At 31.6% G+C, this 26,517-nt stretch overlaps 1 protein-coding gene across 2 annotated transcripts; it reads right to left on the bottom strand.

The window, feature by feature from the left end:
• Positions 1–1,523: 1,523 nt before the first annotated feature.
• Positions 1,524–26,288, bottom strand: LOC109539977. 2 transcript variants are annotated; one of them, XM_048664928.1, is made up of 6 exons: positions 26,176–26,287; positions 26,024–26,046; positions 9,907–10,008; positions 9,544–9,748; positions 9,296–9,491; positions 1,524–2,067 (listed from the first exon to the last, which is right to left on the bottom strand). In XM_048664928.1, exons 3-6 carry the CDS (start codon positions 9,998–10,000, stop codon positions 1,909–1,911), a joined length of 654 nt encoding a protein of 217 aa, XP_048520885.1. In that variant the 5' UTR covers positions 10,001–10,008; positions 26,024–26,046; positions 26,176–26,287; the 3' UTR covers positions 1,524–1,908. The 2 variants fall into 2 exon arrangements, with proteins under 2 accessions (XP_048520885.1, XP_019763626.1); XM_019908067.2 differs by lacking the exon at positions 26,024–26,046 and having other exon boundaries at positions 26,176–26,288.
• Positions 26,289–26,517: the final 229 nt, after the last annotated feature.

Raw genomic sequence — 26,517 nt, 5'->3', positions numbered from 1 at the left:
AATGAAGTCGCTGAACTAAATTTTCTATTTAATTTAGAATTATATTCCGAGGAATACAAACAATTTCGTGCCTTTTTCTATCTTGCAACTCTTCAATATTTTATGGCCTGTTTTTGTAAACGAAATTTTTAATATGACAGGTCTCCACAGTAAAAGTCAAGTGGGGTCAAATTCGGAGACCGAGCTGGCCATTCAATTGTCCCCTGCGACGAATCCATTTCTCAAGAAATGTTTTATGGAGTTTTTATATTTGATTTAATAATTTGGTGAATTAAATCAGATCATAAGTTTGAGAACTCGATATCTCCAAAACGGTTAGATATAAGCATATTATGTGTTATACGATTTTTGTTTAGAACGGGGAAATAATTCAATTATTGAGTGAGGTACGGTGTGCTCCATTACGAAAAAGATAACATTGCGTTGCCGTGTCTTTTTGACTGATTATGTATACAAATTTTTTTCTTTTTTGGAAAAAAAAAAGTGGAAATAACATTACAATTTATGTACCTATTAATCGTTTTATTCTATGTATCTTCGACTAGAAAATAATTCACCCTTTCCATATATAAAAGCGACCCTGTATTAAGTTGCTATTATTATTTACTACGTCTTTTTCAACCTTGCGTACCGCCGAGTTTTAATGCCGTTTTTCGGTTCTGTTATTAATGTCCGTTATTAATGTCAGTCCTTTTCGGAAAAAATATCTTTATCTGTCTTAGGCCGTGTAACCTCGTTGACCGCATATCTTTCCACGGCATTTACTCTGTAGCTGAGAAATTCTGTGCTTACTCTGATGAAGGCTTCTCTGGCTGTTTTAATCCTTTTGTTAAATGCAAAAACTTTTATCTTTTCCTTAAAGCCTTGTGCGTTCTATGATTCATTGTCCATTTCCACATTTCCATAATCAAAAAGAAGTCGTGGAATCTGTAAACGTACTTTGAGTATATTTACTAGATGAAACGAACGTACAGTACTTTTTCTAGATGAAAATGTACTTTTTCTAGATGAAAATGTACTTTTTCTAGATGAATTAGTATTGAAATTGTTTGGCAAATATATAATGTGGAAGAAATCGATTTAACGGTACACTGGTAAATGTTTCAACCAGCGATGTAAAATGAAAATGTTGTTGATGAAGAAGCTGCTAGTTGATAGATATTTCAAAGTTGCTTTTGTAAGAACAGCTAAACAGCTGACCACTCTTTATGAGGGAGGCCAGAAACTAAATGGTTTCTCTTGAAAACACCTTGCGATCGTTCTTTTATACCCATTTCAAACGCCTTGGACGGGGAGAAGCACACTAGATGTGGAAAAAGTGGATTTAGTTCCGCGGTTTAGTGTTCTTGCTGGAGCTGTTACTTTCTGTGTTCGCCTATGGTTACTTTCACAGCTTCCGAATTTTAACCAGAGATATGATTTAACCGGATCCAGACGTAGCTGAATACATTTTCCTAATTCTTAAATAGCCAAACTTTTGCGCTTCAAGTGGTTGCGAAATGGATTACAAAAAAAAATTTAAGAAATATAAATAAGTTTATTAAAGTAAAATAAAATAGATATACACTACTACATCATTGAGATTCGAAATAGAAAAGCAAAAGCAATATTCACATGCAAAGGAAGTTAGCACAAAAAGCGTGCTTTACAGCGGAAATCAAATTTATGAAAAATATGATATGTGTTATGAAGACTTTGCTTATCTTCAAATTTATCTTTCTACGTTTTTACACTATCATCATCGTCAATAAGGTACAAAGAAGGTTGAATACTATTAAGTAATCTGTAAATCTACAAATTGAATTGAATTTGTAAGTCATAGCGACTTTGTACAACACATACAGTACCATCATACAGTCGTTCACGTTTTGCAGTTTACATAAAATTGATTAAGTTGCAAGCTGGTTTTTATAGACGAATTCCAGGGTTCCTTGAGGCGACAAAATTCAACAATTCTTCGCTATCTTCACAGACGAAAGGCTTGAGATGGTGGCAGGCGACGTCATGCCATTTGGTTCCGTCATTGTAAAAGTTGTTCAGAATAGCAAGACAGGATTCATCATTGCCCTGAAACGAAAATTATCTGCTTAAAATAAATGTTGTTGACTAAAATGGAAATGTTTTGTAATCAAACTAGCTTTTGAATAAAAAACAAGATACTGTTTATTTTTTATAAATAGTCAATTTAAAAATTCCTTGGCAGTCATCATTAAAAAAATTATGTACCAAACCTCTTCTAGCTCCAGAAAAATAAACTCTAGAAATCCCTTATTTTTCCTTTCAATATACGCTGAAAATACATTCGTTTTCAAATAGTGCAAAAAATTTAATTGAATTTTATCACAGTCTTATTTAAAATGTGGGTGATTTGTGGCGAATTTTAGATATCGGCAACGTATGGAAAATACCTTAACGAAGATCAAGAAAGCTTTGTGAAAGTTGTAGGATTGCAAACTACGCGAAGAAAAAACATTTTTCAGTGTTTGCTTTACTTGGTTGCGGCGTCGACTAGCATTTACTTAGCAGTTGTCGAATAATTTGTGTAAGTGTCGAAGGAATGCAGCCGTTGCTAACAAAAGATTATTAACCGAGGAACTTATGATGGTCGTATAGGGTAAAAATTTTTCATCCACGAATTCCCAATTAGATTTATTACAAATGTGTCTGGTTAAACATAATGGTGCTTTTGAACCCCCAGGAAGTAACGATTACTCCTTCCATAAGATTACCTTTCCATACAGCTGGTTGGGTGACCGACCTCTTGAAAAAAGTCATTCGGTTTTTTTTGTAAGCTAAAAATGTAATGTAACGTTTTTCTAGCACTGCGGCAAAAATATTTTATTAGATTTGAATAAACCCTAATTTAAAAATAAAATCAAACTACAGTAAACGTTCATCTTGTAAATCTCCATCAGGACTGTTCGAGGAGTAAGTAATCGGCTGTAACTGTAAAAGTGACAAATTTGAAAACAATTCTTTAAAGAAAGTAGTCAATGTTAATCAATTCTTTTGACCATCATTTAGCTTTCCGCTACAGCCATTGAACGTTCTGAAAAATAATAGTTTCTGTAATTGAAACAAAATGTTGATTGCAGCCGACACTTGTTTTAACTATCAGTTATTGATGAGTGCTCACAGATAATATTAATTGGATCTCAAATTCTTATTTAAATGTAGCAACCTGCTTACTCAGGTCATTAAGTTGAAACGCTCAAATATTGATTAAACTAATCAATACATTTCGACATTTTTTTGAAAGGTACTCACATTAACAATTTTTTCGTAAACTCTACACCTTAATTGCGCTTTAAGCGCAAACTTCAAAGTGAGAACAGTAAATGAGAAAAAAATGTATTCGAATTCGTTTCAATAATTGGAACTGTCAAATCTAAGAAACCGCGAACAAAGGAAATATTTGATATCAACGTCTGATAATGTAAATATTTGTGTCTTAATCATTATATTTTTTTTACTAGTGACCTGATAAACTCATAATCATTTATTTACTTCATATCACTGTGCAGATGTAGGTTGGAGCGCACACCTATCAGAATATGAAGAAGTCACACCCGATAATTATTAGGCCACTTATCCCTCTCACTATATAATATAATAAACGCAGTAAAAAATCTTTATTTGGTATACAAAAGGGTTATTAATCAATATCGGTCTCTTTCAGCCCCCAATATAATATCTAAATATTTTGTAGTAAATTGAATGTGTTTTTATGAACATTGGTTAGTAGGTAATACGTAAAGCCACGATATATTTCGTAAGTAAATTTACATAAAAATAACTGAGGAAATCGCATTTAGAAGAAAACAAAGTTGAAGTTAATTGAGCATTATTTTCCAATTTGCTGTTCTTGCACTTGAGGATTTTTAATATTTGTGACTTTATAGAAGGAAGTGTAAATGAACGATATGTTAGGAAAGACTCCAAAGTCTGGGTTTGCGTTTTTTATCGATAATAAGTTCATGTCGTAGTAATACAGAAAATATGACAAACTTTGCTGTAATAGATATTTCAGATTATCTATATCAATAGATTAAGATAAAACAATCAATAAATTTAGACGCATTATGTTTGTTAAAAAAATATATAGATACTGTAATACAAGTTAATTCTATAATTGATAGTACTATTTCATCGTACGATTGATTTATGAATCATAATTCAACTTAACTTTATAGTGGTTATTATCTGAAATACCAGAAAATATATGAAAAGAAATTTGTAATATTAAATTAAAAAAAAGCAGTTTGTTTGTTTTTCTGTTCAGACTTCACTTTGCGGACGATCAAGTGATACTCGCCCCAGACAGAGATATATGACTTGAAAGATTAAAGAAAAATGTGAAACATGGAGTCTATCAATGAATATAACAACGACTAAATATATGATGTAAAAACGTAGACGACTTGGGAATCACGACTCAACAATCATGAAATGGGACATACAAATATCTCTGAATAGAGTTGAACAACGAAGGAAAACATTTCTTAGAAATAAAAGAACGTTAAGATAAAGTACAAAAAACTGTTTAACTGTTTTTGGCGCATACATTTTCAATCGCTGTGGAAATACTCTTTTTCAAGTGTTAAAAATACCTACAATATGAGACAAATTAACTTAAAATCCGTTCATTTGTTTACTCAAAACACAAAAAACCCCTCGATTTTTGCGTTTTTTAAATTGTCTTTAATTAATTTAGTTTTGCTTCTAAAAAATCGTACGATAACCTTTTTGAAGGACTTTGTAAACTTCGAACGTGGTATAAATGTTAGCTTAAAATATTCATAACTTTTTGTCTATTCCTATTTGTTATGTAAAAAGGGCTCCAGATTCTAAATAAGTGTTTTTGTGAGACGTCGGAGAAACTTCTCTGAGGGTCTGTTTTACTTATACGAGCGAGTTATACTACAACGTACAATAAAAGAAAAGTTGATTACTGAAAGGTGAATTATTTAAAAATTATGTAGAAGATCAGGAATTTTTTATGTTAAAAGTTAAAAAATAAATTATTAAATTAAAAAATCCATATCGATTACTTAATTGCTATGATTTTTATAATTAAACTGTAAAAATTAGCATAAAAATTATAACAATAATCGATGTGAAAATGTTATATGAAAATAATTTACCCTTTAACTTAACATTAAAAATTCCTGATTTTCAACTTAATTTTTAAACAATTGATCTCTCAGTAAACAACTTTTCCTTTATTGTGCTTTGTAGTATAATTCTTTACGAGTAAAATAAGCCTTTGAAGAAGTCTAAATATAAATTGAATATGGCAAAAGCCTTTTTATACAACAAATAAAAATGAACATAAAGTTAGGAATATTTTAAGCTAAAATTGGTACCACTTATAAAGTGTACAAAGACTTTCAAACAAGTTATAGTTCAATTTTCTATCAGCAACTGAACGAATTATAGACAATTTACAAAAACGCTTAAAAATGGACTGTTTTTTCGTTTTTTTGGGTAAATTTTTTTGGGATTTTAATTTAGTTTGTCTCACATTTCAGGTATTTTTAATACTAGAAAATAAGTGTCAAACATTTTTCCAATAGCATTAACGGTCCAAAAGTTATCCGCAAAAAGCGGGTTTTCGCACTTTCTTCGACTTTTTAAGCAATTTTTCAGAGCTGAAAATCGCGCGCAAACTATTTTTCCATTATTCTGCCATCCTTTTGAACAATCAATAATCCTTTACCTTTCATCCATTTAGTACCTGGAAAAAATCTAATTCGACTGGACTAATTGTCACAATTGTGCACAATGGAAGACATGTTTAAAGGTCGGACAGCGAAGACAAAGGCTATAAGCCGGCATAAACATAAAAAAATAATAAAAAAGTAGGGAGTATATATAAAAGCAGTTCAAAATGACATTTATGGAAACATAATTTATCCAAAAACGAATTTGCGTAACTCTATAAGTATGCTAAATAATTATTGCGCCAAATAAATAATTATTGAAAATTGAATTGAAGTAACAAACTTATGTATGTATCAAAATATGTATGTTTCAAAGATACTCTCCAAGTAAGCCCTGGTAAGTGATAAAAGATAAAATAAAATGTGTAATTTATCAAATTTTCATTAATAATAGGTCCCATGGGTTTATTTGATTTGGATAGTACACTTTGCATTAAATAGTTCGTTATTTCTGAATTATAAATGTTTTCCATGCATGCTGATTTAGATCTACAACGGATATGAATGTGTTTTCTATTAGATCGCGAAATTTTTGCTACTAGCTGTCTATATTTGTCTATTACACTGGAAACTTTTTTTTAATATCTTTTATCAGCCAGCCCCTGAGTTAATTAGTAATTTATCGATTAGGAAAAGGGGGCTCACTAGTAATCTTGTTAACGATAAGCTAGCACATCTATCAATTTCAGTTAATTCTTAGTACAAAAAGCGTCATCATAAAAAATCAACTCATTGGCGAGAACAATACTTTAAAGTGAATTTAGATGGAATTAACAATTTTCTAAATGTTTGGGCAGGAATTGTGAACAGACCTTGCTGCGCGACTCATTTTACCACACAGTTTCGTAGTTTGACGCTAGAAAATTATTTATATTTTCTCGGATTTAAAAAAGCTGGCGTTTTTGAATAATACTTTTTCAAATACTAAATTGACCGAAATAAATGGATGAATCCTAAATTCGTGCGATTTTAAAACAAACTTTGATTGCAAGTAACCACAATGGAAGCTTTAATTATTTGCAAAGACCAGGCTTCAACAACTATAATAGAAACAACAATATAAACCAATTCTCTTATTACCGGACTTTTATTACCGAATTATTGGGCGGATTTATTTACCATTAATATACTTTGTGATAAATTGATGGGACTTTCTCATTCTTAAAATTCTGTTCGATTCAATTCCTTCTATATACAATTAGAGAAGTGTTAACTTCGGGATCACCCGCTATATATGTGATGATAGTGTCTTTATTTTCTTTAAAGCGTATTTTTATATAGTGAGATGTAAGTTTCAATCCTATGAAATGAGTAGGTCTTTAGAGGCCAATGTTGTTTTGGACACCTTTTTTACTGCTTTTTTTATTTAATGCTAATTTTAAGCTACACTATTTGAAGAGTATGTAAGAGGGTCAAATGATTCTTCAGAGGTACAAACAAAAGAGGCGAAATGTAAGGAAAAACTCCGATTTTTCTTGCCCTAAATAATTTCTAATATGAATAATTGGATAAAAAGGCACCTATGGAAATTGATATTTATTAGAAAAAATAATCCAAAAACGAATTACCTGCGTTTGAAAATATCGCAATGACCTAGAAATAAAAATATAGCTAGAAGCGAGAAATCACTACCTAAGTGGGTGGTAAGATTTCAATATAGACAGCTTACTTTAGTAATTATGTTTACCTGTTCCGGCTATTTAAGGTCAAGTTTATGCTTTGCACCAAAAAACCAAATTAAAAACTTTTATAACTGAACAATTTAGGACACATGGTTGGCAGTATTTTGTGTGAAGTGAAAATTTGCGCTGCTGAAATTAACATATTTTTAATGCCGTTGCACACATTATCTTTTAAGCTGGTTTTTATCCAAGGAGATGTTGGCGATTCAATTTTTTTGAACCATGGCCAAAAGGTGTGTTTTTCAACTGAATTACCGGTCGTGAAAGCGTGAATTATCTGACCGATTAATAATAAGAACAGCACAAAAAGTTTACGGTTTTCCACCTTTTAGGGCGTCTTGGAAAAGAACTTTTTCTGAGGTTTTGCATCGTCAAAGGCGTTTTGCAGGAAGCTTCATCTTCGAAGTCTACTCGAGACCGAGTATTCGATAATTCTGCGTTAAAAGCGTTCTTTTACGACGTGATTCAAAAGTGCTCAAAAACGTTTAATACAAATGTTCTATTAAAAAACTATATGAAAAATCAAGTTTTTCAGATATCAATAGTTTTCGAATGGACATATTTTTATAGAATGTAACATTTTCTTGTTCCACGAGTTGAAAAGTCGGTGCGTACCGACATGACATTCAATATTTTTGAAAAATGATATGGTGCGCCACAATAACAGTAAATCAACAAATTTTATTATTTTCGATCCTGTTTTCCATGCACTAAAATTGAATGTTCCCCCAAGAAACGTTTAATAAAAGCTTTTTAGAGCTTTACTGTTCTGGGTAAAAGCGACATTTTTTGACCACCTGCTTAAATTAATACGCAAAAACAAACAAGTAATGACTAATCCAAATACATTTTATTGATAATAATAGTAATAGTATATGCCGAAATCAAGCTAGAAATTGCAGCAAAGTAGAACTGGTTATCATCCCGTTGGTGAGGCGAGATAATTTATTTAAATTAAGTTTTATTTGTATTAGTCGATCCAATTCAGCTAGAAAGTATTTCATTTACAACTGCAGCGATAACTTACCAGTTTACATTTTTTTAAATTAATCGGTTAATTTTTTAATTAAAATACAACCTACCCATTAAAAAAAAATCGTCAAAAGTTCCAAAGGCTGAATTAAAACAACTGATGGTGTTTGGATTGAGGGCCGTATATGAATACCATTCTTTTTCACTTGAAAATGATGCACTGAACAAAACTCAAAAGAGTTTTTTGTTTGAAATGGAAAGTTTAAAAACAAGCAATGAAACAGTAAAATTTATTTTATGATTAATCAAGTGGCTAATAATGTTTTCCTTCAAAAATATTGAATGTAATGTCGGTACTTGCGACACTGGTTGATCCAAAAAATGTGTCATTCCTAGGAAACCTGCCCATTTAATAACTATTGGAATTTAGAATAGGTATATTAATACATTTTAAGGGGTTTAGGATCCCCAATTTATTAGAAATTTTATCATTAGAAAAAGTGCTAACAATCATTTCCTAAAGTTTCTCAGAGTACTTTTGACAGTAGAATTACAGTAGTTTTGTATAGAAAATTAAACGATTTTGGAGAATTATTTGGAACGGCGTCGAGAATAGTCTAGTATGTAGGTACACTCCAAAACGGGATCTTGTAATTTGTAATAATCTGAATTCGACCAATTTAGAATATTCCTACAAGTATGAGGTGTTTCAATGAAGAATGTAGTTGGTAAACTTCGTATTTTCACTATAAAAATTAAGGCGCCTAAAAATGGTTCTTGATCAACAGAATTGTTCCACATTATTCTTTTATTTTTTAAATTATTCAAGTATATAATTTTACAGAATCCAACTGGTTTGGATAGCGCTAATTAACTAATCAAATTAGTATTTAAAATCAATCAAAGTGAGTATCTTACCTGAGCTGCTTCTCTGTTATCAGGCTGCGGTTGTCCGTAGCCTCCGGTGGCACTCCAGTCTCCGGAGTTTCTTTGTGTGGTTGGACCAATTTTCGCTCCAGATCCAGACCAGAACCAGCCGTTAATATTTGGAGGTTGTAGATCGGGACGGTCACAACCAGCAAAGTTACATTTTCTTCCGGAGGTCCAGATGTATCTAAGCAGGGCGGATATTAACACATTGAAAAATTGTGTGCTTCAGTATGTACCTGACATTTCCTCTGATGATTCTTTGCTTAACAAACTCATTTTCCTGGGGGGTTTCCAAAGAGACTGCGTCCATACAATGTCTCCTGCAAATGTTTCGGGAGTCTAACCAGTCAACTTCCAGATTTCTAGTGGGGGCATGTTCCCAACTGAAGAAATATGAATGTGTGACTCCCCGGGCGTCTCTATAGGTTGAATGACGTACTCCTGCAAGTGTTAGGAAATTAATTAATCAATGGAACACTGGAGTAAAGCGTCTTTGTGACATTTTTTCACATAGTATTGTTGTTTATCCATGAAAATATTTTAGAAAATATAGATGGTTGAGGCAAACGAATACAAAATTTTGTGAAATTCATACTTACTGTTTGCACAACTTCTTGGGTCGGGCAGAGCCAATCTCCTTTGGGCTAGAATAACCGTGACCCCCATCAGGAGGAGAGTTATATGTTTGATCATATTATATTCTGAAAAAAAAAATTAAGTTGAATGCTTGGAAAATACGAATAAAGTGCAGTAAAAAATCAGTTTAAGTCTTCCTTCGAAGAAGGTAGGCATCGATACAGAAAGGCGCGTCAGGTGAAAAAATAGTTAGGTGAACAAAGTTATTTCATAGTAAAATTATGAAAGACTTATTATACAATGTTAATACTATGAGTATAATAAAAATTTTGCAGTTTATTGTGATAAAAACTAGACAAACTAGAATCCCATTTTAAATAAAGATGATTTAATTGGAAAAATTGATAAAACATAGTGTACATTTTAATAGTGTAAGTAGTTTCATATACGAAATTCAAATCTTTTATTTCTGTGTTATTTAGTAATTGGAAACTGATGACCAAGTGATGCAGGTAATATGGTCGTATAGTATATTTTAACCCTTTACATATACTGCAATTTACAAATACAAATTATTAAACGAAAATATAAATTTTGAGACATTCTGTTATTGATAAATGTGAGATAGATTGCAGCTTGCAATGATGCGTCTAATTTATAGGCATTTAATTCTTTAAGCGTTGATAGTGTTGTAAATAAGTAGATTATCCTCAATTAAAAATGAACGATTAAGAATGTCAACACATGATTATCTGACCTTTATTGATTGTTACTACTTTAATTGTGTTACATACACAGAAGAGTGTTGCAAAGACAATTATTGGAATGCGCATCAAGAATATAGCTTATTAATATTAATACATGCCATTACCGGGAAATTAAATTTAAAAAGTTGCTTATTCTTCACGGTAAATCCTACTTAGTCGTATGCAGTAAAGAGCGTAATAAAAAGTGACTGAAGGCTAAAACAAGTTAATAAACATTTTGATCGATTGTGTGTATTCAGAGACTTGAATGCCTTCCTAGTTTGCATAATTTAGTCATTTCATATTTTGATACAGGATGTGAAGTAAACAAACAAAAAGTTTGAGAACAAGAAAAACACTGAATTCCTTTCAAACAAGGAAAAATTATTATTTTCTTAAGATGTGCTCTATGAATTTTTCCTACACAACAGGGTAATTGAAAAATTAACGAATAAATTAAATATGAGCTATACAGGGATATTTTTAAGGACGCAATTACAAATTAATTGAACTTGAGGGGCAATATTTCGAAAATCTTTTGTAATATTATTTCGTTATTGTAGTAATAATAAAAAAATCGCAACTTAATAAGTTGTTCTTCATCATGTCACATTAGTGCATTACCGATTTATTAGCTTCAATTGTTATTGCTTCGAAAGTTATTCCACAAAAATTACGTTTTTTTTTTTAATTGACACTAAGTAACTTTATAGAGCAAAGCTTTACATGAATTTATTCCCAATCTTTATGCTCACTTTGTATAAGCTACATTTTAACTTTAGCCGTAAAAAATAGTTTTAGAAGCGTTTTTGAATTTCTCCGCATGGTGCGTATAACAACGCGGGAACAGAAAATTGCTTCTATGAATTGTGAAATTTCTTCAACCAGATTTATCAACAAATATGTAGTAATGCCATGCACTATTAAATTCCTCTCTCAGAATGTCTATTTTCAATTGAAATGTTTAAGAAAATTTAAAATGCAGAATGTTGCAAAGTTATTTATTCGTTTTAAGTTACCAAAAAATAGGTATGTTTAGTTTGTTTTTCGACATTGTTGCAACTCCACATCTAAGCAGTTGTTTATTGAAAAGCATGTAACGTTACAGAATTTGTGGTTAGTTTTTTAAATATATTCTTAAAATGGTAAAATGTACAACAATGTCAAATGCATCCAGCGTAACCTTTCAGTAATCGGTTTAGCTGCTTCGAGTAGACTCTAAATAATTGTGAAATTGTGTTGTTTATTACATGGAAATTGACTCTACTGAGGTTAGGGAAAGTTTTACAATGAAGCGAAAGTGGCCGCAAATGAACAACTGATTGCCAAAGATACTGAAGGCAGTACTGATAAACAACGATTAAGATATTTTTAGCTTTTATTGAAACAAGCGCTAACACTTGTCAAATTAATTTTATTTATATTAAATATAAATATAATATAAAAAATTATATTAAGTCACTTAATCAGATTAACACGTTGCCCATGATCTCGCACTTTTGAGAACATTTGTCAGTGGTGTTGTGAAGTTTATCAGTTGACTTTGCTATAACTCATGATGTAATGAGTGTACGACTCGAAATACATATATTTATAACATAGCTTTATAAATTGAAGTTTGAATAGTTGAGAAAATTAGAAACTAAATTTCGGCTGATGGATTTTAGTGAAGTCAATTTTAAATCACCGTGAAGCTATAATTTACCGATGCTGGGAGATAGAGGCGCTCGCGGTGAATGTACTAACCACAAATTAAAAAGTATATAATAAAGTGTGGTAAAATATTCTTTAGGAGACTGAGGAAATCCACGGTTTTCGATAATAAGTGAACTATATTTGAGCAGAATGTGAATTAATTTTCGAATATCATGTTTGTGTAAAATTCGGATTGATCTATCTTTAACTGGGACCTGCAAAGTCAAGCAAAATCAGCACCTGCAAAGAGTTTATCGGAAGATTTATAAGAAGATCAGACCGAGAGGATTCACCCAGTTCGGTCGTGAAATACATTGTCGGGTCAGGTGATGACCTAGTTGACGTGATCGGCGTCCGCATTAAAACACTATGGAATGTTGTGTGGCCAGGCCTAGTTGACTGTCCATTCAGTGACTAATGATTGTTATACCGGATGCATCGATGGGCCTGTTGATTGTCGAGAAGAAAACGAACCAATCTTGCCCGAGCTTAGCCCACAAATATGAAACATACTTTGTTGGCTCGAACCTATGAGGCCTCAAAAGTAGGGCTTGATTGAGAAGGCCTCTACAACAGGGCTTCCATGTTTTGGTAATATTGGGGAGACACATTATGCAACCAGAGCATAAATGAAATTTTACGCTGATACATCTACCTAGTAGACATAACGAAAAAGAGCTACTGGTGAATATGGTAAAACGAACGAGTGAATATCGAGTATACTGAGTATGTGCCGGCTGATGCACGCCTTGATTGACCCTTGGATATAACGGATAATAATTAAACTCGCTCACACTATTAGCATCTATAAGTTCTGGTTTTTAGAGTTAGGAAAATACAGCAAATACAATAATTATAGATAACTTCTATACGGTTCAGGACGATTCATGTTTTCGAAACATCTAGAAGCAAAGAGCGTTTTTGATTGCGAAAAAATCGTTCTTTATAGTGAAGAAAGAGCGCTCTGTGCTTGGAAACGTGAAGAAATTCTGCCCTAAAAAAATATGCAAAACCCGCCTAAAAGTATTTGAAGAATAATAATTTTGTAAAATATTGTAAACAAAATGAGCAAAGCCAAGCAACAACAAAATGCGTTCTGGAAGGATTCTGAAGGATTTTTGGTGAAAAATTTATGAGTTTCAGGGCATTTTGCTTAAGTGACAATTTTTCGCGTATTTCTCAATTCTGGCCTCAGGTGGAAATTGAGCAAAAATTCAGCAAAAGCAATATACTATCAATTTTGGCATTATTGACAAAATTCTAAGTTCTGAGTTTCTGTAAAACCGGCTGTTTAGGCTATTCAAATCGGTTAAAAACCCTAAAATTTACTACAATTTGAACGTCGAGCAAAAAGATGTTATATTTTACACTTTAGGCAAACTTGAGATGAATTTAGGTATCAAACAAGCATTTTCAGACACGAAAATCGCACATTCTTTTAACCAAGAAAAACGGTGTTAATATTCCCTAAAAATGACCGTTGAGAAATCTTCTCTGATTGATTCTCTGTTCGAAAACTGAAAAGTAATGAGGGTTTGAAGGCAGGATATCCAATTTTCAGCCAAAAATATTTTAGATTTTCACACTTTATATAAACGACAGATGCATTTAAATGTCGAAAAATATTTAGATTTGTTATAAATTAGGCAAACTTTAGATGCATTTGAAAATCGCACGCAAGTCGTGAACCTGATTTTTTGGAAAACATATTTGCGCTTGCTTACTTAAAAATTCACATTTCCCAGACTGAATCATGCTCGTTTCAGAAAAATCGTTGTGAATTTGTAATATAATGTAACATAACATTGTAAATGTGTCTCACAAAATTGATGTTATCAGTCAATTGCACTCGCTTGCGTAAAAATTTGCACCTCCGAAACTAAAGCACGCAAGAAATTGAGTCTCTTTCTCTCTTCTCTTTAGTGAACACTTGAACCGATAGATGCGGAAAGTTTCATAAAAATCCACCTGGAACCTGAATTTTGTCGGCTTTGTAAATGTGACTCACAAAATGTTCAATTGCCTCACAAGCCTCACAGACAGGCATTTGGGTGTTTCATTTAATATAAGTAAGTTTGGGTTAACTTCTGATATAACCGGAAGTAGCACAATGCTGCTGTTACTTCATCTGAAAAGGGCGTCCCAGAAAATTCTATTCCCCAAAATTGGCGGGATTCAAATTGCATTACTTTTCGAAATATTCTAATTGACCGTGAGACACCAAGTATATTGTTCTGAGCCTCGTACATCTAATATTTTAGTTCACAAAAGCCTTATAGATAAATGAGGAAATTAATAAACAGAAAACTTTTACTATACATCGGAAGACACAAGTTTTAAATAAAGAAATAGGAACAATGAAGTAGAAGGAATTCGATCTAATATTATACAGTGTGTCTAGATAAGTTCGTACCATTTGGAAAACCCTTTTCTTATTCATGTTTCCAAAAAAGTCATTCTTCATAAAAAGTTCTGCTTAGTCCAACACCTAAAATGCAAAATTCATATTTTCCGATATACCTCGAATACGATTGAGAAAAATTTATGTCTACTGACTGCATTTTTCCCTCATTTGCAAATTGAAGAACTGTTAATATATAATTTGGGTCTTGTAAGTAATTTAAACTTCTAAATTTTTTTATAAGTTGTAATAATTTACTTCGCTTTGGCTATCGTGAAGAACAGCACTACAATCGAAGTAATATAAATTCAAAAAATGTGTCCTTTTAAAATTTCAACAGGAAATTTGTTTTATTTTCAATTAAACATTGCTAATTTTCTGTTTTGAAAATATTAATTTTATTTAAACTAGACTGTCAAAAAATATATGCGATGTATGAGAAGAAACGTTAGTCTCAGTACAAATAATTTCAAAGTGCCCAAATAAAATGGTGAGACAATCTGGTAATTTTATTTCTCATTCGCATAATATAAAATGCTTAGGGATAAACCCGAATCCTACTTTAAATGGAAACATTTATATTTCCACTTTCTAGTCTAAATTAAGTAGCTAGTGTGATCTTAGTTCTCTCTTTAGAAGCACTGAAAATTTTCTAATTTGAATAATTGCAGTTTGGCATGTAGGTACTATAGGATTTTGTTTTGGGGTTCTTTCGCAAAAGCTTTGAGCATTTTCAGATCACAAAAACGAACTATTCGATTTATGCTTGAAGTATGTCCAATAACATCTTCCAATACTGGTAGTCTCATACCTGTATTTTACTATCTTCGTTTTGTTGCTTACATTGTGTCCTGATGCTTGATAGTTTTTTTGCGAAAAAGAGCCCTATTAGAGTTGTGTGAAAGCATTTACACCAGTGTCTCTTACATAATCTCAACATGTAAATAAATTTAGAAATTTTGTTAATTAGGGTTTGTACATCAAATGCTAGTACTTTTTTCAGGTCTTTTGAGTCAAGTGACTAACTTAGGAGGTATTTTCTACATTTATTTCTGTAAATAAATAATAATGCATTCTATCGTATATATTATATACGATACTTATATATATATAAGAAGCCCATATAACGTCGATATTATAACTCTTTCCAAAGACATTTAGTTTTATATGATATTCACTTTATATATCTAACATCAGATTTTAATTGAAAAACCTGGAAAACATTTGACAATTTTTTAGATTAAATGCTATATTCCCATAACTTTATTTCGGGGTTTTGTACAACGTTGGCTTATGGATAAGTAGTTTATTGTAGTTATTTGAAGTCACATGTCGTCTCTAAAATGCAACTTATAGCTAGGTACGTATTCTGCATAATAATTTTTATCCTATTTTATCTCGACGCACCGTCTATTAATATTCGCTGGGTTGTCTGAACAAATTAGAAGACAATGCGTCGCACTCATTAAAATATTCATAAAAACGGGTTTCTCTTCGTTCAATAAAAAATAACTTTCACGTAGCGCAAATAAAATTGCGGTATTTAAATGTCGTTAAGACAAAGCAGAACTAAAGTAGGGAGTGGAGAAAACTTTCTGAACATCGTTCGACAAGTGCTTCTTTCGGAAAAATATAATTTGCGATTCCTCAGAGTATTTCACTCGTTCGAAATTTCACAATAAGGAAATGCTAAATTGTATGCAGGCGATGTTCGAAAACTCTCGATTATATGTAATATGAATGCAAATAGCTATGCACATTGGTAACATCCAAGTATCCAAGCAAATATTCTTTTACACTGGGAAGAGAGAGCACTGAAAGCAGATATATTAAGTTTAATGACAGAAATAAAAATAACAGTGTTAAACCAAAGGTGTGACTGTTGTTTAGTAACAAAATATTTTCTATAATACAACGGGCACACAATAAGTGTGTATTTATTTCATGGTTAAAATTTTAAATTACAAATAAGAAACAAACATAGCTGTTGAAACAATTGTTGTTTATCTACATGCATCCTTATGTTGGAACAATGGAAGTAATTGCTAAGAACTAAAAGAAAACGCCCGTTTTGAACAATTTGCTTAGAAAAAAATGATTAAGGAATGTGAATTAATATAGAATAAATAATGGGGGACCCGTTTAAGTTCTATGAGGTTGAATATCGAATATGTTGAAAAGAAAAGTGCAGAACGTTCAGGAATTTTCATTCTGATAAAGATCTGTCGTTTGCACACTTAAAACTTGCAGATGAAGCAAAAGTTAGAACTTTGAACGTTCTTATCAAACCAAAAAACAGAAAAAAAGTGGATGTTTTAAATTAACTGCGTGCCACTTACTTAACTAACAGTTAGACGAAGCGTTTGCCATGACGTTATACTTTTAATTCGATATTTATCTTAGTATGCTGCATTTTTGTGGATAATCTCCAAGCTTCAACTGGAAATATTTTAAAGTATCTGCAGTTGATGAAAAAACCTGCCATGTAGCACTAATGCAGCTTAAAAAAGAATCTTATTGACTTTCAAAATAACGTTTCCGCCTCTTAAACAGTCAAATTAGAGAATGAACATTTGCCCAGCTAATATTAATGATTCTGCAAAAATAACTTTACAAAACAATAGGAGAAGCGCGTTGGTCGGCCAAGGAAGGCAACGTTATATAATTGAGAATAGTGCAAAATACAAATCTTCCCTTTACATATTGAAGTCTAACACTCTGAAAGTACAATTAAAGACAGCTAAATATGAACTGTTAAATGGGTCTAACTGTAAATAAATTGAAAGTGTGTCTACGAAAATGTGAGATAGAAATTAAAAATGAACATTAAAATGAACATAACTGGACTGGATGTAGGCAGGATATGCAAGCTCAAGGATTGAATTTGATAAATCCAATTGCAAAACTTGAAAAATGAGCGACTCTTTGAGGAGGCAAAATGTGCAACAAAGTTTCTAAGAAATATATGCCACATTCAAGCAGACGAAAAACAACGCAGATGAGCGGCGAAAATATTTCATTTTGCAATCAAAACTGAGACATTCTGTTATGATCCTATACCACAGTCAATAAAGAACGATTTTTGAAAATTCACGATTATGCAAAAATCGGATTTCTGGATCCCAAAAAAATCAGTGGAATTCGGAACAATATTCTACAAAACAGTTTCTAAGCTTTATTGAAGTATTTGGTTATTTACAATCGAGAGATAGGCTATAGACAATTGGAAAAATGCATTGGATCGTTTTGTGTTCATTTAAGCCTCGCTAGAAAAATCATAGCTGATTTTCACGATCCTTCTGATCTGATCTGATCCTGATCCGATCAAAATCCCACGATTTTGCCAATATTGGATGTTGCTAATTAATACTATTTAAGTTAGTATTAATTACTAAGTTAGTATTTAATTATATAATTATTAAGTTAGTATTAATACCTACTGCAAGTTGGGCTTGCAAGTAGGTGCCTCGTAAAATTTGTCTAACCGTGTTCGAATTTCCGTGGGCAATCGATTCAATTTGAAAATGAAATAGGGATAAATTAAAGATAAAGAAATTAAAATTGTTGCTTCTGGAAACAGATTAACGTTTACTTAAGCATTTTTATTTAAGTTCACTAAGCATTTCTGATGTAATCTGCAGGTAAAAGTAGAAAGCAACATTTTATTCCATTTCGTTGGTTTGTATCTTACCATTTTAGTGCTGCAATATAAATCTTCAATTGGAAATTCGATTTCTATCGACTTGCCTTTTATTCCGTATGTAAGCTATTATGGTGCATATGTTTTAAAGGCATTGAATTAAATGTATGATATTGCCTTTAATTTTTTACAAGTGTGATTCCAAAAAGCTTAACAAGTCTTTAAATATTGAATAGTCCAATAATAATGAAGTTAATTGAAATTTCAAAAACAAGCAAATTGTAAACGTGAAGATAATAATCAAGTTTATTATCCCTTGTGGTCTTGTGCAACAAAACGATGCGACTTCAGTAATAGTTTGATCTTTAACCCTTCTTTTACTTTCTTTGACCTCGGCATAAAACGTTGGCCCTGCGGCACATTAAAAATTTTAAACCTGTACATCTTAACTTTCTTTCTCTTATAGTTTATCGATCAGTGAAATTTGCAGGTACATTTTTAATAGAGGTCGAAACTTTCCTTTGAATTTAACGCTTACAGCATTTACTATAAATCCATTCACATAGTCGTTTATAATCCGTCTGGAAAAACCAATAAACAATTTTGTACGTAATTCGAATTTCTAGAGCAGAATCATGTACAATTTTTCAAATTTAATTTCCAACTGCAGAAACAAAACTGATTTTAAAATCGGTAATGTGGAGCCATGTAAAGCTGAGCAACTGATTATAAGCCACATTAAGTGAACTAGTCAGCTATAAAGGGTCCACCAATGATTCGGATGAACAATCAAATTAATAATAGAATGTTAAATTAACCTTCCAAATAAAAACATAAAAGCGGTTTTATGTATAACCCATAGCCCGGAACAACGTAAATAGAAGCAATGAACTGGGAACGAACACTTTCATCAGTTCTCATGATTTCAGCTCTTTCAATCGACAAAGCGTAATGTATGTGAATGTTTGAGTATTTAACATTAAGTAATTCATTTGTGGAGATGACATTTATTATTTAATTACAGTGCATATTTAGTCATGAGGTAACCATATTATACATGGTTTTTCATCAAAAAATCTTTCTTTCAAGCTTTTCGTTTTGTCACCAGATATAGCAAATACTTAATTAAATTGAGACATAAAAAACGAATTTCGGTTATTTTGGTTAAACTAAATCCAGGTATATGGTACATGAACAGGTTTTTCGATGCGTCATAAATAGTTTTCTATTTTTTATTACTTCAATATATTTTTTCAAGTATTTTAATTGTTTTTGGCATTGAGAAAGAAATGAAATATATACATTTTTGACACAGCAGAAAACCTGTTTTTGTTTCACGCATTTATGACTGAGCAATTAGTCAACGAAACTTTTTGAAGACCACGTAGTTCGCAAACATATCGAATTTTCGATTTTTTTCATTTTTCATTGAAAATCACTACAACTTCATAGTACTAAAGAAAACTACTTATTAAAACATGTAAGGATACTCTATCACGAAAAGTCGTGTTATACTGATTAGTTACTGTTGTCATTGACCTCCACCTAGTCTCTCAGATCATGCAAGTCTTCGCAGTAATAAGTTATGCAATTTTTTTAAGAGTTCCAATTACAAAGTAATTTCTTGAAATAACGTGGCGTAGCGCAATCCTTCAGCAATTATAATAGATTATTACAACACGTATATATATTTTTATTCTTCAATTAAGTATTGTGTGTTTTTTACTGGTAACATACTTTTTTCTCATTAAAATGAAAATTAATTTGGTTCTGTATCACGCGCACTTATAAATATTATATTACATTAACTCCGTATGGACGGACCTGTGAAGAGCGCATAAATTCGCTCACTTTCTAGATTAGCAGGTCAGTGCCAAGGTTGATATCTGTTAAATGTAAGAATGAGGATGATCGAAACTTTTACCAGTAGGCGATCATATTAATTACGACCAATTTGGTGGACTTAAGATTGAAATCCATTCCAAAGACACGAATACGAAGGTGCCTTCATAAATGCCTTTAAAAAACATTATTTATTTATGTCGGGAGCTTCAAATACGCACTGTTTTAAATAGGCTTTGATATCATTTTATAGAAAATTGTACATTGCAACTGTAACTGTCTATTAAAATTAGAACAACATACAGCTGAAGCAACAACAACAATTAAAGCATTGGGATTATTACATTCACAATAAATCAATTTTCAAATGGTGTATATTTGTCTTTTAGAATGAAGAACGGTAGCGGTTAAGAAAGAAGACAATCGTAAATTCTGCTGTTAGGAAATAATGTAGTGTTGTTGCAATAAAAATTTGCGCCACAAAAGCGATTCCTAAGTTCTTAATGGCTTTGGCTATAAGACATTTAAATTAATGTTGAACGGTGGTAGAGACATTATTCTGGTAAATTGGTGCATAAATATGCCGGTTGGACGAATCTCAATCTCGTATATGTAAAATGTCCTTTATCAAGAACAATTGTTGACATTTAGAATATTATCGAAAATCGAATATTATCGAAAAATTAAATTTTGTTTTAGTTAAATAAAGACACAATTTATTTTTCGAGATGCTTAGTTTACCTACGTCAATATGTTTAATAAAAATGCCTGTCTCGAGTTGATATTTTGGTATGTCGTGATTATGGAGCATCAGTATTAATTCGCTTCATCTGAAAACCTCGACGAATTCGGATCTCAAATCATCTCGTGCAACGTTTAACCTACTTAAAAACAAACTTGTGCAACCATGTAGTTCTGTTGAATAGAAACGAATCTTGCAATTTACCAAACAATGATTAACTAAATGTACTGTTCAATTTTCTCTCATGCAATTTTGGAAAAATTAACACCAATTTAAAATTCGCAAGTAAAGTTTCAACCATTAATCCACCAAATTACTATTGTTTATTGAAACAATGTATATTTAGTGTTGCAACAATTTAAGTAAAATCTAAAAAGTGAACTAACGTTGTTTTCGATGTGTGAAATGCGAAATACTACTTATTTTGATTGATTATTTGCAAATTGAAGCACACTTAAATTACGTCGATTACTATCATTGCATCAGCGTTACTTCACAGCAGGCTTAATAAGTACATCTCGTATAGATTACCTGAAAAAATTACTAATAATAATGAGCAAGCGCTTTCGCTTCTTAATTTACTTGATGTTTTCCAGACAAGGATCTTTTTGGACGATGTATGCGATGCTCTTGGATCTGAAGAGAAAAATCTGAACTTAATAGTTTAATTGTGAAGTACGTGTGAATTGGTCATGCCTATTAATTTAATAGGACGGACATAATCACTCGTTGCAGAAGCGAATTTCGTAATCACTTGAGAAAATAGCAAATCCTTGTAAGAAGAAGGTTCCACAGACCAAATTATTTGTTTTAAGTGTGTTAAGAATACTGTAAAATAAATCACAGCTTCACGCCAATCACACTGCACAATAAATATCTTACTTGCCATCTAGAAGTGTTTATTGTTTTATGGCAAATAATATAGTTCATTTTTATGTTGCCTGCAGTGTACTGTTCACTGATCGCTAATCTTCAATGTGAATTATTGCAAGCTGAAGGTGCCCACATATTATGAAAGACTCATTTAAACATTTGCTCCCATAGCCGTATTCTGACAAAGATTATGAAATTTTCACTAACCGACATAATAATACACATTTGTTGTGCATTGAGTAAACGCTGTTTTCGACGCAGATTCACGATAATTAAGTAGCAGGCGATAGTTTCATTTTATTACTGCATACAAGAGTTTGGTTGCAGCATTTCACTGCTTTATTTAATAAAAATTGCTAGGTATCTAAATTTCCGTCTGATGGCCAACATTTGCTTAACTCTAAACATATAGTATTTCTTCTATGGCAAGTTTTTTAAGCTTCGTCAAAGAAGGAAGAATATCTGATCAGTGTGACACATTTTTGGCAAAATAACCGATTTTTAGCTGGGTCACCGACAGAAACTCTTTAGATCGGTTTTAAACCGGTTAGCATATCTCATCAGATGAACTCAGCTTGTAAATGATGTACACGATGAGTTGGGGGTAAAAGTGCCAATTGAAAACCATGGAGAGATTATTTTATTTTAAGCAAAACAGTTCTTGTAACTGAAAGTCAGGAAGCGTTTCGTGTAGAATCTGCAAAGTTATTTAATATATAAAAAAAACAATATTGAATACGTTTTTTTTGCACCAAATAATATAAAATTAATCAAACCAGTAGAGTGCAGATCCAAATACTGTTTCAGGTAAATTTGGAATTTAGTTGCAAAAATTAAACTTTCTTTTCATGCTACAGCGTTCGTTAGGCTTTGCCATAAATTGAGGTCTAGATCCTAAGCGAACCTTTCCAGACATGCAGAAACAGAAGCCTTTTCCCTTGAAATTAAATTTCCTATGCATGGGTTTCATATGGCTTTTTACTATCAAGTCCATTTATTTATGTCATAAATTTTATATGCGGAAAATAAACTGCGCAACAAAATGAATGTTGCACAGTCAATTTTGTCCTAACTCTAAAATAAAACTCTTTTTGGGGTGTCTTGGTTTTGAGGATAAGAAACAAGAATGACTAAGTAAGTCATAAACTTAAGATAGCGAAAAAACATACAATTTGCCTGGATGCGACAGGGTACAAGTTGATTAAAAGTTCTCCAACTGAAACAAAAAACCGCAGGAAAAAGTAAAAAACGATCTAATGAACTGCTAAGACTGCTAAACAACAAATATTCAGTGATATAATAAGTCAAAAGTAAACTATTCATAACTATAAGACAAGTACAGATTTGTTAAATTTGGCCATATTGCTTTTATATGAATATTTCCAGTCCTCATTCTTTCTGCATTTGTTGACTTCTTGCATTGCGATGCATCTTCATGCGTCTCAGCCAGATCAGAGTTAAAACGTCGGCGATTTCTAATTAATATATTTCGCAACATTGATAACAGTATTTCTGTGTTTGTTCGTGCGATTTCACATACCTTTCATAAGCATATTTTCTAGAATCGGACTTATAAACGGACGTGTATGTAATAAATTCATTTTACTACAATATGGCTATTTCATATTTTCACATTTTAATTCATTTTTTTTGTATTTTGTATGTGTAATTTCTTTTTGATTGATTTCATGGATATTCTGTTTGCATACCATTTTACTGAAATATTAAAAGAAGTGGAAAAGATCTGACTTAAATAAGTGCGCTAAAATTTGGTACTTAAATATGTGTTACAAAAAAGTTATGTATGTGTTAGATAAGCTTTTAAGAATCACATCACACCAAAAATAGAACATTATCATAACAAAGTTGAATTTTTTTACGATTATAATAATTTTATTATTACAAGTTTTCTATCTACATCACCGCCAGTTAAGTAGAATTAGAATAGTACAAAATTTGTAGCAAACATTTTTGTTTACATGTAAAATATTCTTTCGATTTCACATAAGTGGAGGCTTTCATAAATGATTTAAAAAGTGGTATTTTCAATTTTTTCATTATCAGTAAGTTAATGTTTATATGCACTAATAATTAAATGTTACATGTTAAAATTACATGTTTTGCCACAAAAAGTTTATTAATTTATCATGCCCACAGCAATGTATTACATTTTATAGGAATTATTTTATCATACTGATTTTTTGCCTTTTGACCAACGCACTTTGATTTGATAAACTTATTTGGAAAAATGTACTTGAACACGTCGTATATTAATACACTATGACCTGCAACAGTTTTCGATTATAAAAACTTAAAACTTAAAAAAATAAGAAGACAATCAAATCAAGACAGTACGCGAAAAGCTCAAAGTTATTCGAATAAGATCTTGCTTTTTCCATGTATTTTCTAAAATAGATGTTTTTTGTAAAACCGTCGCACAGCGGTTTAAAAATATATTTGTTGTCGCTAATTATTTGAAATCGTATTGTTGTAAATACTAATTACGCCACTTTCTACGAAAGTGAGAATAATGTGGTTAGTGCCATCAATCAGGTATCACGGGCGCCTTTCTATTGTCATTTGAACGTCTTCAACACTGAATTGAAGTCGACACCATCTGATTCATTTACTGCTAATATTTTCAGCACTAGTTTTGGCATAATTGTATGTTTTTTATCAGGTTTTTTATTAACTGCTCAGACCTTGTCATGTGTTCAGGAGTTCAAAATGATTAAATCAACATGGACGTCTTTCGAGCCAACAACATGTTCTTAAATCAGTTACATGCCATTAATGACCATCTTTGCTTGATAATTCCTATTGATATTGATAAAAATAGAAAACTCCTGTAATTTAAAAATAGTAATGAAGTTGAATCTGTATTACTTTCCGACCTTGACATTCGTAAGCACTACGTAGGAAGTTTGCAGTTCCTTAATAATTCAATTCAACAACGATCGAGAAATAATAAATTGAAGTCTAAAGAGAACAGTTCGATATTGCTTTATAATAATATACGAGATACCGAAAATTTCAATATTATCCGTCTAGACAACTTTTTGGCTTTTTACAAAAAAAATCTCGTAAACCATGCAAAAAAAAATAAGAAGACACAATTGTGATGTTTAATAAAAATTTGAATACATGGAAAGAGACTGAAAGCCTTGAAAAAATCTAGGGAGAAAATTAGGCTGGAAGAGTATTATTTGATAGACCAATACAAAGGAAGTTTCAAGCGTTCAAACTTTAAATTAATTTTTTTCAGTTAAAGATGCGTTAGTCTTCTTCAAGAGAGTTCAACTCCTTCAATTTTAAAAGCTTAATTAACATTAAAATCGGTTGAACCTCAACGAATTTTATTAAAAGTGCAGTATTGCATATTTAATATACTCATTTTTTCAACACGGCCATAGTAGAAAAAATGTACACCTAACTGGATTAAGTGCTTTTAGACATAAGCAAATCCTTAACCTCTGTACGCTTATGATGATATAAAACTTAATTCTTCGACACTGTAATGCGTTTGTTCTTCGTTTAAAGGTTACTACCTAGCCATATTAACAAGTAATTATAAGTAATAGCTTTATTTATAACCAATTTATTTATTTCTTAGAAAGTAACTGTCGTGAAAATATAATCTATCATGTGTAGGAAAAGATAGTTAAAGACTATAAGACATAAATACCGCTATCAGTAACGTCTTTTTTAGTCAAATGTTTGTGTATCCAGATGTGTTCCAAGATTCGTTAGTTTTTGGTATTGGAAATTTACAAAGGCAAACCTTGTAGAAATAAGTAATTGACATGGAGCGAAATCCGTCTAAACTGGAGAAAGCAGAAAAGCATTGCAGTATGTACCAAAATGTACCGTTCTGTTTTTTCATGAAATATTCCATTTCTATATTCAAATATCTTATCTAAGTTGGTATTGTTCAGAATCTCTATTATATTACTTATTTATTATTAAATTATGTATTATTAGTATATAAGAAGCTGAAGATGTGTTTTTTATTTAGATATCTGTAGCTACTGGTTTTTAATAATCGTTGTCTACTTCTTAATTAATCTTATATAATTTATTTTTTTGTTCAATTGGTGATCTTTATTAACTAAAGAATTGTCAAGTAAATTTTTGATTTCAACTGCTTCATTTAGCGTTGAAATTACAAGATCAGTGTTATTATGCATTTGACGAGACTTACCGGTGACCCACAAGTAATCCTCACTGCAAAGAGAGCACACTAATACATAATGATACGGAAATTTGATAGAAGAACCTCTTTGCGTTTAGAGCGAAGTGGATGGACAAAATTTCCCAAAATGAACAACAATCGACTCTGAAGAAGCAACTTACCTTGGGTTAACTCACAAAACACTATCGATGATACACCTGAAAAAACTGCGGGCTCGCAATTCTCTCTGTGGTATATAGCCGGCCTACATCCCCACAATCGGAATTGGCCTAGATCGGGCACCTGTGTGTTCGTAGGACGCCCCCCATTTGTTCTTCTTTGGCTTCGATGCTTGCTTGCTCGTCAGTATTTTTCTCTTCGGAGGAAGACGCAGCATGGCGAACTGTTGTTTTAATTGCCGACTAGTTGCGGATTGATTTTATACCAAGTGCTTCAAACCAAGTGAGCACTAGCTGGCTTATTTATTATTATAGTTGCGATGTCTGCTAAATATGTAAACTAGT

This window comes from Dendroctonus ponderosae, unplaced genomic scaffold (assembly GCF_020466585.1).
Source record: "Dendroctonus ponderosae isolate FM_Combo_2020 unplaced genomic scaffold, Dpon_F_20191213v2 Dpon_F_20191213_3, whole genome shotgun sequence".
NCBI lineage: Eukaryota > Metazoa > Arthropoda > Insecta > Coleoptera > Curculionidae > Dendroctonus > Dendroctonus ponderosae.
This window is presented reverse-complemented; position numbering and strand designations above follow the sequence as displayed.

What these genes read in the sequence shown, in the direction of transcription:
- LOC109539977 (XM_019908067.2), bottom strand. Translation starts at nt 10,000, where the DNA reads ATGATCAAACATATAACTCTCCTCCTGATGGGGGTCACGGTTATTCTA. An exon ending in CCCAAGAAGTTGTGCAAACA is followed by an intron (nt 9,749 to 9,906) that starts GTAAGTATGAAT and finishes TAACACTTGCAG; the next exon opens with GAGTACGTCATTCAACCTAT. An exon ending in ATAACAGAGAAGCAGCTCAG is followed by an intron (nt 2,068 to 9,295) that starts GTAAGATACTCA and finishes TTTTCGTTTCAG; the next exon opens with GGCAATGATGAATCCTGTCT.